General features: G+C 34.3%; 1 protein-coding gene across 1 annotated transcript; it reads right to left on the minus strand.

Annotated features, from left to right (window-relative positions):
- Positions 1–10,708: 10,708 nt before the first annotated feature.
- On the minus strand, positions 10,709–13,887 carry LOC107466182 (malate dehydrogenase, cytoplasmic). The gene is made up of 7 exons (XM_016085168.2): positions 13,720–13,887; positions 12,661–12,819; positions 12,368–12,543; positions 11,608–11,885; positions 11,373–11,508; positions 11,174–11,285; positions 10,709–11,052 (listed from the first exon to the last, which is right to left on the minus strand). Exons 1-7 carry the CDS (start codon positions 13,760–13,762, stop codon positions 10,958–10,960), a joined length of 999 nt encoding a protein of 332 aa, XP_015940654.1. The 5' UTR covers positions 13,763–13,887; the 3' UTR covers positions 10,709–10,957.
- Between the last annotated feature and the right edge of the window lie 2,030 nt (positions 13,888–15,917).

Consider the following 15,917-nt stretch of genomic DNA (forward strand, 5'->3'; position numbering starts at 1 on the left):
AATAATTGTTAGAAATATATATATATGTAAATATAGTTAGAAAATATTTTAATCAATGATAATATTTGAGTTAGACTAGTATGATAGATTAATAAAAAATAAATGTTTAAATTTTTTGTAATACGTTTAGAAAATATAATTAATTAATTAACTTTTATAATTGATTTTAGACATTATAACTTTATAAATTATAGTAATTTTTTGTAACAATAAATAATTTAAATCGATGTATAATTTTTTGGAATAATGTTGATGATTTTGAATAATAATTATTTGTTTATTGTTAGCTTTTTAATTGACATAAATACGTTGTTGTAAGTGAGGTTTTAATATTACAATGGAACATTAGTTAGATAAGAATTGGAAGTATCTATTAGTTGTTATTATTAGTAATAAGTTAGAAATAATTTTTTGGATAAATTAGTTGTTCTAGTTAAAAAATTATTATATTTTAGTAGTGAATTAGTAATTGTTAATGATTTGACTAATAATTTATGTTTTTGTAGAGTTCACGGATGTTGACATGTGATCACCTTGTCCCTCCGAATCATACAATAATAGGGTGGAGGAGCATTTACGATTTACTGGTTTTTATCATGCATCTCAGATTGGAATAGTCCAATGTCAGAAAGCACTAGTAAATGCTCTAGTCGAAAGGTGGCATCCAGACACACATACCTTTCACCTTCCGGTTGGTGAATGTGTTGTGACACTAGAAGATGTGGCTATAATTCTTGGTCTTCCGACGGACGGTCTTCCACTCACAGGGATGACTATGAGTAATTTTGAAGTCTTAGAGGCGGAGTGTTTACACCAATTCGGGGTTGCACCGAGAAAGTCAGATTATAGAGAAAGCGGCATAAAACTGACGTGGCTTCGGGATCTAAAAGAACGATTACAGTTGACTGATGAAAACAGTATATAGAGGTATATGAAGTGCCACATTATGTTGTTGATCGGTACGATATTGTTTGGAGACATGTCTGGGACATCTGTGCACTGGAAGTTTCTGCCTTTGCTTCGTGATTTTGGCAGTATCGGACAGTACAATTGGGGATCGGTATGCCTAACACACCTGTACAGGGCGTTATGTAAGGCATCTTGTTTTGACTGTAAGGAGATCGATGGTCCACTAACACTTCTGCTCGCTTGGGCTTGGATCCGCCTGCCATATCTAGCACCGGTTCCTAGGGAATCCCGTAGATTGTCGCTTGCAAACAGGTAACATTATCTTAAATATATTCCATATCTTAATATTTAGAAACCAGTTGTGTTAATGAAATAAGTCATATTAGGTAGCGTAACTGGGAGCGTGGAGACTGACGCTTTAGATATCTTACACTTGCCTAACACACATGTCTAAATTTAACACACATGCCTTGGATGATCTTCAGGGTTGATCTGCCACGTCGTAGCGCTAATCGATTCACTTCGTCTGTGTTCAAAAAGGCTGCCAAGAAATGCAAGAATCTTGTGAAAGATGTAAAGTGGACAATGAGAAAGTAGATGTTGTGTAGTTAATATTTTCTATGTATCAGTTAACTTTTCTAAGTATCAATTAACTGTTCTATGTATCACTTACTATGCATGACCTGGAGTACTTGGACAAGTTATAATGTTTCAAATGTCATTAATGTTTTGGACAAAATTTAAAGTCGCATATGTCATAGAGTAGATTGATATAAGTTACAATGTTTCAAATAGCATAATATATAATTCTACTGAGCATTAATTTCGGCACTTGCACCAACTGACTGACGGCATCTACTACGGTTGTGTCCCTCAATCCCACATTGCCTACATTGCTGTGGACGATGCAACATTCGTGTGTCCATCTCGTTCAAGAAGCACGCCATCCTGGGACAACCTTTGGTAACGCGTCTTAGGTATGGATTCGGTACAAATCGTGGTCCGTTGTATGCAGGCCATGTAGTAGGATTCCCTAGTGGCCTAAACCTAGCTCGGTAAACCCATCAAACTTGGTCCATCTTATACACATCATGCACATACACTTGCCAATCTAGTCGTTGATTTGCACAATATGCAAAGACATGTCGACACGAAATCTGGTCCACCTGGAACTCACCATAGTCACATCGGTGCCGACGGAGATCGATGGCATACTCCAGTCTACTTGGCATCTCACGTACTTTAAAGACCTCATTCTGCCTGTCGAAGCAATTAACATGGATGTTCCCTGATGCAAGTTGGGTTGCATGCAATTTTGAGGTCAAAAGATCAGAAAAAATATGGCCAGCATTAATCCGAGCCTCTGCCTTGGCTCTTTCAGGTGAACAACTCGTTAAGCATGTAGAATGTTGCTTTGACAGGTGCAGTGATGGAGAGATTTCATGAATCCTTCAAGACTGAGTTGATGCATTCGACTAGATTCGTCATCATGTGACCCCATCGATAGCCACCATCAAATGCCAACGTATACTATTCGTGGGGATTGAGTTTAACCAGTTAGTGTAAGTCTCGCCCCGTTCTCTTAAACGCTGGTAACACACTTCGTACTCATGCATCGTTCTCGAATATCCTACACAATAACAAAAAATAAACAAAAAAAAAGTATGACAAACACTTATTGAAAGTAACTCTGTTGATAACGAACTTCGAATTACTCAATGTTACCTATATTGATGACAAATTTTTGCAGGGCGGTGCCTTGAATTTCTAAGAAAATCCAACTCTGTATGCCTGATGGAAAACATGTGGAGAGCTAAAGGAGGTTACCAAGCTTCATTACTACGAGCCACAGCTGCATTGATGGATTCGTATCGGTTGGATATTAGTCCTACACCATCTCGAGTCACAACATGTTGTCGCAGGTTACTAAAAAAAAGTGCCACGCATCAAAAGTCTCTCCCTCCACAATAGCAAATGCAATTGGGACGATATTGTTGTTACCATCCTGTAAAACTGCCACTAACAGACAACCCTTATAATTTCTGTATAAGTGAGTCCCATCCACCTAGACAACTGGCTTACAATGTCTGAATGCTCTAATGCAGGGGTAATAACTCCAAAAGACTCGATGCAATATCCGGATATCACTTACCAAGTCATCGCCTTGATAAGCAGGTGATGCGTGAGCATCTTTTCTATCTTTTTCTAGTGAATTTGCACTTCAATTGTTGAGTTTAATCAAAAATTAATTATCTTTTAGCCAATATGGATGCTACTTTGAGTCTTTTGCAATTTTATGTATTTTAGGTAGCTTTTGGCTGGATTTGATGGAGAGGAAGCTTGCACAAATGGAAGGAGCTCAAGAATTAAAGGAGATATCAGTGATGAGCAACGTGTACGCGTGACTGATGCGTACGCGTGATTTGGAGCTTTCCATGGCGACACGTGCGCGTGACTGACGCGTACGCGTGATTTGGAGATTTGCTCAGCGACGCGTGCTCGTGACCGACGCATTCGCGTGACTTGCGAAGAAGACCATCGACGCGTACGCATGACATGCGCCACGTGCAAAAAATGCAGAAAACGCTGAGGGGTGATTTCTGGGCCCCATTTTAGCACCCAAGTTAGGCGCGGATCCAGTGAAGCCAAGTGGTCCCCACGTTACAAGATGCGGAGTAGTTAGTTAATTCTGATTTAAATTCAAATTTGATTTTAAAATAGGAAAAGATATTATTTTAAATTTTAGATAATTAGATTTTAAATTTATTAGGATTAGTTATAAAAAGGGATTCCATGAGTTAACTTATTAGGCCATCAGATTGGAACTCTGTACATTTTACCAGAATCCTTATTTTCTTCTCTAAACCATGAGCAACTAATCCTCCATTCTGTCTATTTGTATGGATTGATTCATTTGCTCTTTCTAATTTTATTCATGTATGGATTTATAATTTAAGAATTATTTTTGCTCTTTATTTTATGAATTTGGGTGGAACGGAAGTATGACCCTCTTTCTATTTGAGTTCTTGTATAACTTGAAAAAGCTCTATACTTGAACAACAGCTTGAAAATAAATTCTCCTAAATTTTAATTATCTGAATTTAACAGGATACGTGACATATAATCCTTTTATTTCTTGTGTAATTAGAATTTTTGTGGCATATAAACTAGAAATTGATTATCACCCTCTAATTGGAATTAATTGACCAAGGAATTGGCAGTTAATGAATTTTAGAGGAGACTAGGAAGGTCTAAGAAATTAGGGTCTAGTCACATACAGTTTGCCATAAATTAAATCCTGCATAATTAAATTAGTTAGTAAGAAAAGTTAATCCGGAAAAATAGATAACTCTAAAACCTTAACTGTTTTCTCTATATTTTATTCCCAACTTATTGCTGCTTACTTTCTGAAATTCTTAATTTACTGTTTAATGCTCTTTGAATACCAAAACACTCTTTTCTGTTTGTCTAACTAAACCAATCAATCAATCATTGTTGCTTGATCCATCAATCCTCGTGGGATCGACCCTTACTCACGTAAGGTATTACTTGGTACGATCCGGTGCACTTGCCGATTAGTTTGTGGGTTATAAAATACCGCACCAGCAGGCATAGTCTCAAAATGAACGATATCTGATGGCTGCTTATGACGCATGGCCTCAAACCATATCAGCAACGGTTCATACGATGCTTCCCAACCTCCAAATATTTTTTCTACTGACTTTTACTTAGCCAACCATGCTTTCTGATAACTGATGGTGTAGTTGAACTGCGATTGTACTTCTGCAATAAATGATTTCACCTTTAATGAGGGGTTAGCCTCAACCAACGGCTTTATTGCTTCTGCAATTGTGTTCGAATCCAGCTTCGAATGATCCTGAGAAATGGTGGCTCTGGTACAAGTGTGACTACCATTATACCTCTTTATAACCCAACAGTACTTTCTTCTGATCATGCTAACCCTGATAAGCCAATCACACCCTAACCCATACTGTGTACACTTGGCATAAAATTTCAACGGCTCCGACTCATACACCCGATAGTCTACACTTCTTCGGATGGCATACTCTTTCATTGCCTTAATAACAGCTTCCCTGGAACTGAATTCCAACCCCACGGCAATCATACGAAAAATATTTAATACACGAATATTTAATAACCGAAATTACAAGTAAATCAATACTCACTACATCAATGATGATATAAATAAACTTTACATCAGGTTATTATTTCAATCTTAACAAAAAAACATAAAAACATAAATAAATATTGATTAATAAATACTAATTAATATTTAACTACATCAATAACTAACAAAAAATATTATTATCTTAAACTTAACTAAATAAACACATAAACAAATGCTAATTGAATATATTTTCACATGTCACTTAACTATTTGGTCCATCAATCAATATAAATTATTACAAAATTCTAATCCTTCTTATAAATATAGGCAATTACGTACCGGCACTCATATATTCCGGAAACTCCGGAGCATGCATGGCTTTCAAATCCAACACTCGCATGAAAGATGGCTCCTCAAACGGCACTTCATTTGCCGGTGCATTTGCCACGTCTGTCACATTTGGAGCTATAGTGCCGTCACCTTGATCTTCATCTCCATTTGGATCAACAACTTCGTAATTGCTTTCGAACTCTTCCTCACTATCACTATTGTAATTTTTCCGTACAATATTTTGGTCGGCCTCAGATTGTTTGAATTTAATGTACAACTCGATAAACGACATTTGGACACGACTTTCAATATACATTGAAAATATCTCTTGTATACTCGCTTCGTCCTTTATATATTTGGTTTGAAATTGAACAAATCTACTAAATACTGGTGTGGGATATCTGTATAAAATACATGATATTTTTCTTGACATCTCAAAATTTATATCACAAATTACACATTTGAGCTCTTCAAATGAGATTATGAAGGGAATAACATCTAACGAATTTTCACAAATAAATTTTACTTCTTCAGATGTTTGTAACAAAATCTGACCAAAATAATACACTTTTAAAAGAACTCTATCATCCATTTTTCTCACTTACCTAAATAGAAACAGAAACTTCACTATCAATTTTTTTTACTTCATAACAAAGAAGAGAGAAACACGAGTAGAAGAAAGCAGAAGTAATCTTTTTATTATCAATACAATCAAATGTATCTCTTTCTATATATGTCACTAAACAATCATTTAAAAATTCATCTCCCATACAATTACGAAACTAACTCTTTATGATATTTATAGCATAAAAAGTTCTTTCAACTGATGTAGTTGTTATAGGCAAAACTAAAGCTAACTTCAAAAGAAGAAACACTAATGTGGATCAACAATATTTTTCTAGTCTCAACCAATTTCTAATAAAGAGCACCAATTCCATTTAAGTTTAAAAATTGATCATTAGAATGCGAATCTAATATAAAGTTCTCAAATTGACTATCAAGTGCCAAAAGTTGAGTAAAAGAAAATTCTAATGGATAGAATTGAGCTAATCGCATCAACTTCTCCTTATCAAACGCAAAAAATGTCTTAGATTTAGACAAGCGATCAGTTAAGATGAAGCCGTTTTTATGATAACTCAATTTGTTCGAGATTATAGAAGTACAGTACACAAAGTATATATTTTTTATATATAAAATTTTTATAAATATAAATATAAATTATTATTATTATTAAAATATTAATAAAAGTAATAATATTTGCTGATTGTATTATTATTCTATTATTAATATTATTATTAACTTCTCAAAACTGCTCCGATTTCTTGGGCATAGGACCCGATTTGGTCCAGTTAGCAGGTGTCGCACTAGAAATGTCATTTCGACTTTCTTTGTGAAACAGAATTGAAATCAATTTCACTGGTGGCCCATGCAAAATATAACACTGCCTATTTTGAAAATTTTTTATTTAAATTAAATAAATATATAAATTACGAAAATATATAATTATCTAATTACACAATATAATAATATATCACATCTGAGATACTGAGAGGGAATTAAAAAATAGACATATTTCAACTATTCAGATTTTATTATATGATGCTACGACGTCTGTTGTATCCAGAATACACCTGAGATATGTATTAAGTAAAAAAATAGGTGCTGAACACTCAAGATGTGTGTGAACTCTGAATACAATTTAAGTATTCGAGATACACTTAAATGTATAATATGGATCTCAGTATTCGAGATATGCTCCGAGGTATATATAAAACCACAGCAGCTGAGATTTCGTTTATTTGAATAGTTTTTAAGAATTTTATAATTCTATAACAGCTTAAGTTCAAGTTTCTGAAGTACATATGGTCTTCCGATAATATGTTCGTGACGGAAATATCAACAGACTAAATGTGACTTGACATATAGTTAGAGCTTTAGATTTTGAGTTTTTTTTCTCTTTTATTTTTAGTAAATAATTAGTTTAGGTCTTTAGGCTTTATTAATTTAGTTAATGTGTTAGGTATTTTGATTTTGTTAGTTAAAAGTTCTATATTAATTTAGGTAGGTATAGTATGTTTTAATATTTTTAGAAATAATTTTAATTTAAGTTAAATAAATATAATAGGTAAACATAAATTGATATGTTAGTTGAATTAAATAAATATATTATTCAAATAAAATATTTGTTAGATCATATTTTTTTGCTAAAATTTATAGTTGGATTGAAGTCATCAAGAATATTACTAGTCATGTTAGAATAAACATGAATGATTTATTTTTTAAATCTTGCTTCATTTTCTTTTTTTTATTTAATATTGTGAATATTTAACAATGAAAATTGATGTTGTATGGAATAATATTTTATTAACGATATTGATCTACTAAGTTTATAATATTTAATAATTATTAAACATAATTAATAGTTCAAACGAGATTAATTTGCGAGAATAAATGCTGCGACTATTGCAGAGGCCTCGGTTCCTATTGTCACGCCGAGTGACTTTGGGTCCCCCCGCTGGTCATCCTATGGCTTTATATAAAGGATGCGGGATTTGGACATATAGTAGAGTTAAGGAATTTCATGTTTAACAATTCTTTAATTTCTGCATTTGTCGAACGGTGGAGGTTGAGAGAGCCTGAGACTCGCAGCTTCCACTTTCCATGGAGTGAGGTCAGCATTACGCTTTAAGATGTTGCCTACCATCTTGGTCTACGCATTGAGGTGAGCCAATTGGAGGTTGTACCAGAGACTTTCGGCAATACTATGGATACTCCATGTGAGAGTGGGATGAGAATTTACTTGGTGCTAGGCCGTCACCACAATCAAAGGGAAGGAAGCAGGTTTTCAGTTTGAGGATGACTTGGCTCAGGAACACGGTTTCACACATTTTCAGCTGGGGCAGATCCGAAGACACTCCATAAGTACGCGAGGTGCTACTTGATGATGTTTTTATCAGGGAATTTATTTTCACGGACAAGTCAGCTACACTTGTTTCTTTGAAACAGCTGCTGTTGCTGGTAGATTTTGATCGTTGTAGGCAGTTGTCTTCGGGGTCTGCACTGTTGGCACACACATACCACTCACTCTGCACTGTTGCTAGGCATAATGTGACTGACATTACAAGGTGCATGCCACTTGTTGTCTCCTGGATCTACTACAGGTTTCCATCGTTTTGTCCGTTGGAATATAACGTTATTAGGTTTTCACTTGCAGTTAGATATGTACTTATTGTTAAAATTTTAATTCAACAACTTATACACAGTGGATAGGATTTAACTATTGCAAATAACTAGTTTCTGTTGTTAATTTTTTTTATTGCGTGTAGGTTGGCGGGCTTAGGACAACAAAGCAGGGATCGCCACGATGGCAGGATCCAAACTGTACATCGCCGCATCAATAGCCTCGCCTTTGATCAGATACGATATGTTTTGTTTTCTACTTTATTTCATGCATTAGTGATTCATTCCTAATTATTGTACTTTATACGTTTTTTCTAGTTTCAATGGACACCATATGAGAATTTCTTGTTACATCAGATTGCTCTTGACTGGCTTAATAGTGACGGAGAGATTTATATACATGGAGGGTTGTTGTTCCCTTAATCTTCTTTCACTTTGTAGAGTTTTATCATGTTGACAGAGTGAAGAGATAGCTCGGGAGCAGTAGCACAGGCCAGCAGATCTCATAAATATCGACGAGTTTTTGTTCAAGACGACGAAGGGAGATGATGCCTAGTAGCCTGACGTGCACCATGACTGGTACGACTTGTTTAGGGGACATTACCAGCTACACTACTTGGTGAACATCGATGGGATCCCTGATCCTTGTCCGACATAGGAGTGCCTCACTTGGTGGCATCAAGCATGTAGAGTACGATTTGTATTTGGGGAGGACATTTTGGCTAATTCGAGAGTAGTAGCATCGCCTACTGATATCCTCCCTACTATCACGGAACAGAGAGATGACTTACAGCTTCCACCAGCTATCCCAAATCAGAGACGACGGGCCAAGAGGCGTGCCCGAGATGATGTTCGGAGACCTGCTTGGAGGGTACGCAATCAACGCGTTAGACAAGCTGAAGGAGACGGTCAGAGGGCTGAGGGTAAGATCAGCGGGTTGGGGAGATAATTAGCTATCAGATGAGTAGGTTGAGTATGCACGGCAGGAGAATATACCAGAAAATCCTACGGCAGCTACACATGCATATATTTCCTCCTTGGGATTCTTTACTGGACATGAGGCAGACATTGCCAAGACCCTTACCCAGATAGCTCCAGTACTGTTTATCACCAGGATGATAGAGTTTCTGGGACCAGACCCAGTTCAATATTGGCAATGTTGTTATAAACATCGATGACATATTCCATATCGTGAGAGCATCTGGGGATGTGATAAATCAGTACATAGATCGTTATCGGACTAGGAGAGACCATACCGACAAAAGCCATTCCTTCATCATCGTTTCTTACTATTCCATTAGGATCAATTATAATAAAAAAGACCTGATTATTCTTTTTCAAGATACCTATATATATAGTTTTTTCAAGATATCTAAGGTGCATAGACAACTACACTATAATACACACATCTTGGGTGCTAGACCTGCATTACGTGTTTGAACGTATTTCGAATACTGAAATCACATTCAAAATTTACACGCATCTTGGGTGCTGTCTTAGGTGCTCAACACCCATTTTCCTACTTAACACCTACTTAACACGTATGGTGGGTGTATCTTGGATACGTCTGAGTATCTGAAATGTGATATATTATGCATTTAAATAATTATTTTATATTTTATTTATGTCAGTAATTTCTATATTTATTTAATTTAAATAAAAAAATTACACCCATTTTGACAACAATTTAAATTTACGCATATTTGAAAAATAAAATTTTTTAATATTTATTTAAATTAAAAAACCTCTCGCTTGCCCCTACCAACCCAACACTCAATTCAAAACAGTGATAAAAGCAAGCGTATTAAAATAATTTGAGATCTGGTAACCGTTGTGGAATCTCCAAGTACGGTAACACAAGTGTGACTCGTACAACAGGTTAGATATGGCCAAAGACAAAATAATTAATATAAAAATAAAATAAAATAAAATCCATCTTGATTCTTGAACCTAATCTGGTAACGTACTACCAAATTGTACGTTGCGTCCAACCGAATAAAGAACTTGAACTTTCAAGCCCTCATTAGGATTTATGAAACAACAAACTCCGAGTTTTTGAACCTTTGTAAATTGTAATGGCTTACTCGCGCAAAAAGGTACAACTAAGACAATGTTTCCACCCCGTACATGATGGAAATAGAAAAATGACTTGCACTGGCATTGACACCAAAAAACTAAAATAAAGACCCGGATTGGTAACATAAGCTTCATACATGGCCATGAGTTATAAAACATTAAGCTCAAATATTCTAGGGAATAGACACTTCAATACACAAGTAATTTCCAGAAAAATGGAGACTCCATCAAAAGTTCCTCTGGATCTTGGAAAGGCATTATTCAAAAATTGAGCCTATTTTATAGGTAAACATGGGAAACCGCAGTTGTCAGGAAAAGAAAACAAGCAGCACTCTAAGAGAGGCATGAGTATGCCAAAGCCTTCTCCTCAGAGAGCTCTTCTGCTGTCAAATCCAGTTTCTTCCTTGAGAACTCATCAATTGAAAGTCCTGCGTTCAGTAGAAAATAACAATTGAACATTTAAAATATAGGAATGTGGAGGGAAAAAAATACTATAAAGATCAAACGTGCCTCATTCAATTTCTTCAAAACAATTAACCAAGCTCTTACCTTGAACAATTTTCCATTCTCCATTTTGACAGTAAACAGGGAATGAATAGATCAGTCCAGCAGGCACATTGTAAGATCCATCAGAGTAAACTCCCATTGACACCCAGGTACCCTGAACCAGAAGAGACAAAAAATCGAGAAAACTGAGCTGGGAACTTCATATAGAACCTAAAAGAAGATCAGGACTAATCCGACCAACCTCGGGAGTTCCGAGAACCCAGTCTCTAATGTGGTCACATGCAGCACTGGCAGCAGATAGTGCACTTGAGAGCTTTCTAGCTTTAATGATTGCAGCACCACGTTGTTGGACAGTAGTTATGAATTCCCCATTCAACCTAGATAATGGAATGCTCAATAAGTTTGTTTTGAAGAAAAAGAAAGAAAGAAAAAACGTTGAAAGTGATAAGTTGGTTCTTGTAGTTTAGTCAACATACCAGGCATCATCAGCAACAAGCTCCCGGACAGCCTTTTCCCCAGCTGGGGTTCTAACAGTTGCATGGTTGACATCAGGGTACTGAGTTGATGAGTGGTTACCCCAGATAATAACATTTTTCACATCCGAAACTTGAACATTCAGTCTTTCAGAAATTTGACCCAAGGCCCTGTTATGATCCAGTCTAGTCAAACAAGAAATATTTTTCTCAGGAATGGATGGAGCAAATTCCTTCAAGATCAAAGCATTGGTGTTTGCCGGGTTAGCAACAACAAGAACCTGCATGATAATCCAGAGAATTAAAGCTTATAAATGTTCCAAGAAACATATAAAACTGAAACATATCATATCAAAACTAAGTAGAACATATCTTATTTCAATTAAAAAAAGCAAAGATATTTTTCAACACCATGTGATCACAAGGATTTCAACTTTCAAGAGACAAATTGAATTACACATTTGATCAGGTGTAATGCTTTAAATAACACAATCAAGCTAATTTAAGTAAAAACGTTCATCTTTGTACATGAATTCACCTCAATATTAAAAGAATTCCAACCCCAAAATCTTAATCTGAACATATAATAAAACCAGCATAAATCCTTATGGTATATTGGTTGTATATGCGACATCTCATGACAAAATTAGCATTCAATCATTAGGCAGAACAGAACATGCATCTCCAATATATGAAAAACTAGGAGATAACACAAATTGATGATTCTTTTGTGTAATCGAAAGATTCTGTTTCAGAAGGTTACCTTGCAGTTTGCAGCAGCATGCTTTTCAAGAGCAGAAGCCTGGGACTTATAGATTGAGACATTTTTGGACATCACATCTTTCCTCTCCATACCTTCTTTTCTTGGGAAACCACCAACCATGACAGCAATGTTAACCCCAGTGCATGCCTCAACCACATCAGTTGTAGCAACCACACCTGAAACAAATGATTTCATAATATCTCATTACATCATAGATAATGTACACAACCAAAAGAAACCAATGTCCAAAATGATCAAGTTCATGTAACATGTAACTGGACTGAAACTCAAACCTTTAAGAAGGGGAAATGCAGCATCAACCAACTCCATCTTAACGCCATTCAGTGACTCGGCTGCAGGGGGAATATCAAGCATGTGGAGGATTACAGGCTGGTCAGGGCCCAGCATTACTCCCCTAGCAATCATAGGGACAAGGGCATACCCAATTTGCCCTAAAGTTGGCAAAGCATTTTATCAGTAAAGCAAAATACAAGACTTTTGCATCAGATAGTTTAGATACATATTCTCAACTTGAAAGCAAATAAGAGCAAACTTATTATGCATCCAGATTCCAGGTTACGCCCAAGTGGGTGTCAAGCAATGAATCATCTCACTATAAAATCCAATTATCATGATAGAAACCACACTAGAAAAATGCAACAGAAAACCATGATATTTAGGCTTGAAAGGGGTTTTCAACAGATCCTGAAAGTGGCACAAAATATTCTTTCCCAGAACCACAGAAATAAGAACTCTGCAAATGAAAACCAAATTGATGAAGACTAGCGTAGCAGTTTCAGAGTACAGCTAATAATGTTATATATACTGAAAAGGAAAAAAACGAATACTCCATCTTGAAATGGCCTAACTAAAAATAAAGAGGACAAAAACACCTCGTTCAAAATAAGACGTTCAAAATGATCCGGAATTTATATACATTTATTACAAACAAATCTATACGGAACCTAAATAAAGATAACAAGTTTGTACAAGAAGATCCTTACTAAACTGAATGTCAGAGAATTAACAAGTAAATGATCCCAAAACTACAAGATGAACTATCAGCACCTAATGCAGCATAAAATCACAATCCAGTTCAAAACAGATCCAATCACAAGAAATACACAATTCAAACAGGTAACCAACAATTATACACCAAAAATCCAAACGAATTGTTTGAACTTAATAGGATCGGGTCAGATCTAACTCAAATCAAACTACAGACAAAACAAATGCAAAGTTTTGACTCGAAACCAGAATTTATAATCGGGAAAATACTACCAAAAAGATATATGGAAGAAAATGACATGGATATGAGAGAGTGGACTATGATAGTGAAAGAGGGAACGTACCTGCAGCACCGGTGACCAGAACGCGAACGGGGTCCTTGGCCATCGGAACTGTCTATCGAAGAAACCGGAACCGAACGGAAGACGGGAAGAGAAGAGGATGAAGATGAATAGCTAAGGTAAGCCAGAGAGTGAGTGTAAGTGTGTAACTGTTGACGAAAGGAGAACCTTCCTATCCTTTTATTCTTGCGGCGAGCGCCGTTGCCACGTTATGACCCCATGAAACGACGCCGCATCCGATTCTTTCTTATTAATTATTATTTATTTATTAATGATTAACCATGAGAAAAAGTAGCAAAAATGGATAATTAGGTGGTTTGGTTTGTGTTTTTATTTCTTATTTTTATTTTTAGTATTTTATGTTTTTTAGATTTTGTAAAAGAAAAAGTGAAAATATTAAAAATAATAATATTTTATTTTTTTATTTTTTGTTTACAAAATCTAAAATCTAAAAGACTGAAAATATTGAAAATAAAAATAGAAAATAAAAATATAAACTAAATATATCTTAAAAGTTCGAATAAAGACATTTAGGTTACGTTTATTTTTTGAGATAAGAGAGAACATGACATTAAGATAGAGACAATAAGATAGAGATATTAAAAATTATTTTTTGTGTATTATGTTTGGATACGATAGATAAGACATTAATATAATATTAAGATGACTAAAATAGCTATGTGATTCTAAATTTTTTATATCAAGATTTTAAGAGTATGTAGGAATATAAAAAATTACAAGAAGAATTGGTCTATGAACCAATAAGATAAAAATGGTATTAAAGTAACAAAATTAAGAATAAATAAAGTAATATAAAGTAGAAAAAGTGAATTAAGTCTCTATTAATACAGTATGCTATAAAGAAGAGAATGAACTATAAAAATGAATAAATTAATTATTCAGTCAAATAAAAAATTTTACCAAAAAAAGAGAGTATCTGGAAAAAAAGAATGTAAAAAAAGAAGAACTATGATACAGAGAAGAAACTAAAATTAAGAAAAAATAAGAAGAGATAATAGTAGAATAGTAAAAAGTATCTATAGATAGAAAGGAAAAAAAATTTGATAAAAAATATGTGTCCAAAAATATAAAATAGTATCCTGAAAACAATGTGTTCTGTATTCATGTCTCTGTCTCCAAACACGTTTTAAATATTTGTTGTTCATGTCTCTGTGTCTTGTCTCTGGAAACAAACGCTACCTTAGTGTGTATTTAGATTGACTTTTATTAAATTAGAATGAAATTTAAATAAAGGTGATTTTATAAAATTGATTTTGGGTAGAAGTGAGTTTGTATTAATATGATTTTTGATAATTTTATACTAAAATTGATTTTGATAAAATAAACAAAAACTATAATTATAAAAGTGTAAAATGTCGAACAAAAAATTAACAAAAAAATAAAAATATTAAATATTAAACAAAAAGAGCTCATATAAAAAAAAATAATAAAAATTTTATAAATAAAATAAAAACATGCATAAAGAATATGCTTGGTAAAAAGAAAATAAATATTTAAAATCAATAACGGCAGTTAGTAAAATGCAGAAGTTAAAAAAAGTTGCTTCCTGTGAACATGGTTTTAACTACAAAATCACTTATGCAGTCATAATTAGAGCTGAAAGTGAGTCAAGCAGCTTATGAGCCAATTCGAACTCGACTCGTTAATAGCTCGATAAGTTAAGCTTGTGAGCTGGTGAGCCAAATGTGAGCATGGAATTGAGCTCATAAATTAAATGAGTCAGTTTGAATAAACTCAACTTATTAGCTCGTGAGTTGAATATATATATATACATATCCTATATGCATTTAATCTATACTTTTAATATTATATATATATACATATGAAATAGTAATATATAATTATATATATTAATAAACAATATATAAAATTGATCTTTTTAAATTTTTTTAAAATATATAAGTTATAATTTATTGATATAAAATTGTAGATTATGTATTTATGTTTCTATTATTTGAGCCAACTCGTAAGCTTTCGATGAGTCGAACTTAAGCTTAAGAAATAGACTCGATTGTTAATGTGTCGAGCCGTGAGCTAAGCTCAATTTTTGTGAGTCGAGCTTGAGTTTGATCTAACTCGGCTCAACTCGACTCACTTTCAGCCTTAGTCATAAGGAACAAAAATAGTCAAACCAAAAATTAAAGCCTTCAAAAGGTTGAACATATTTTTTGTTTTTCAAA

Source organism: Arachis duranensis, chromosome 9, assembly GCF_000817695.3.
Source record: "Arachis duranensis cultivar V14167 chromosome 9, aradu.V14167.gnm2.J7QH, whole genome shotgun sequence".
NCBI lineage: Eukaryota > Viridiplantae > Streptophyta > Magnoliopsida > Fabales > Fabaceae > Arachis > Arachis duranensis.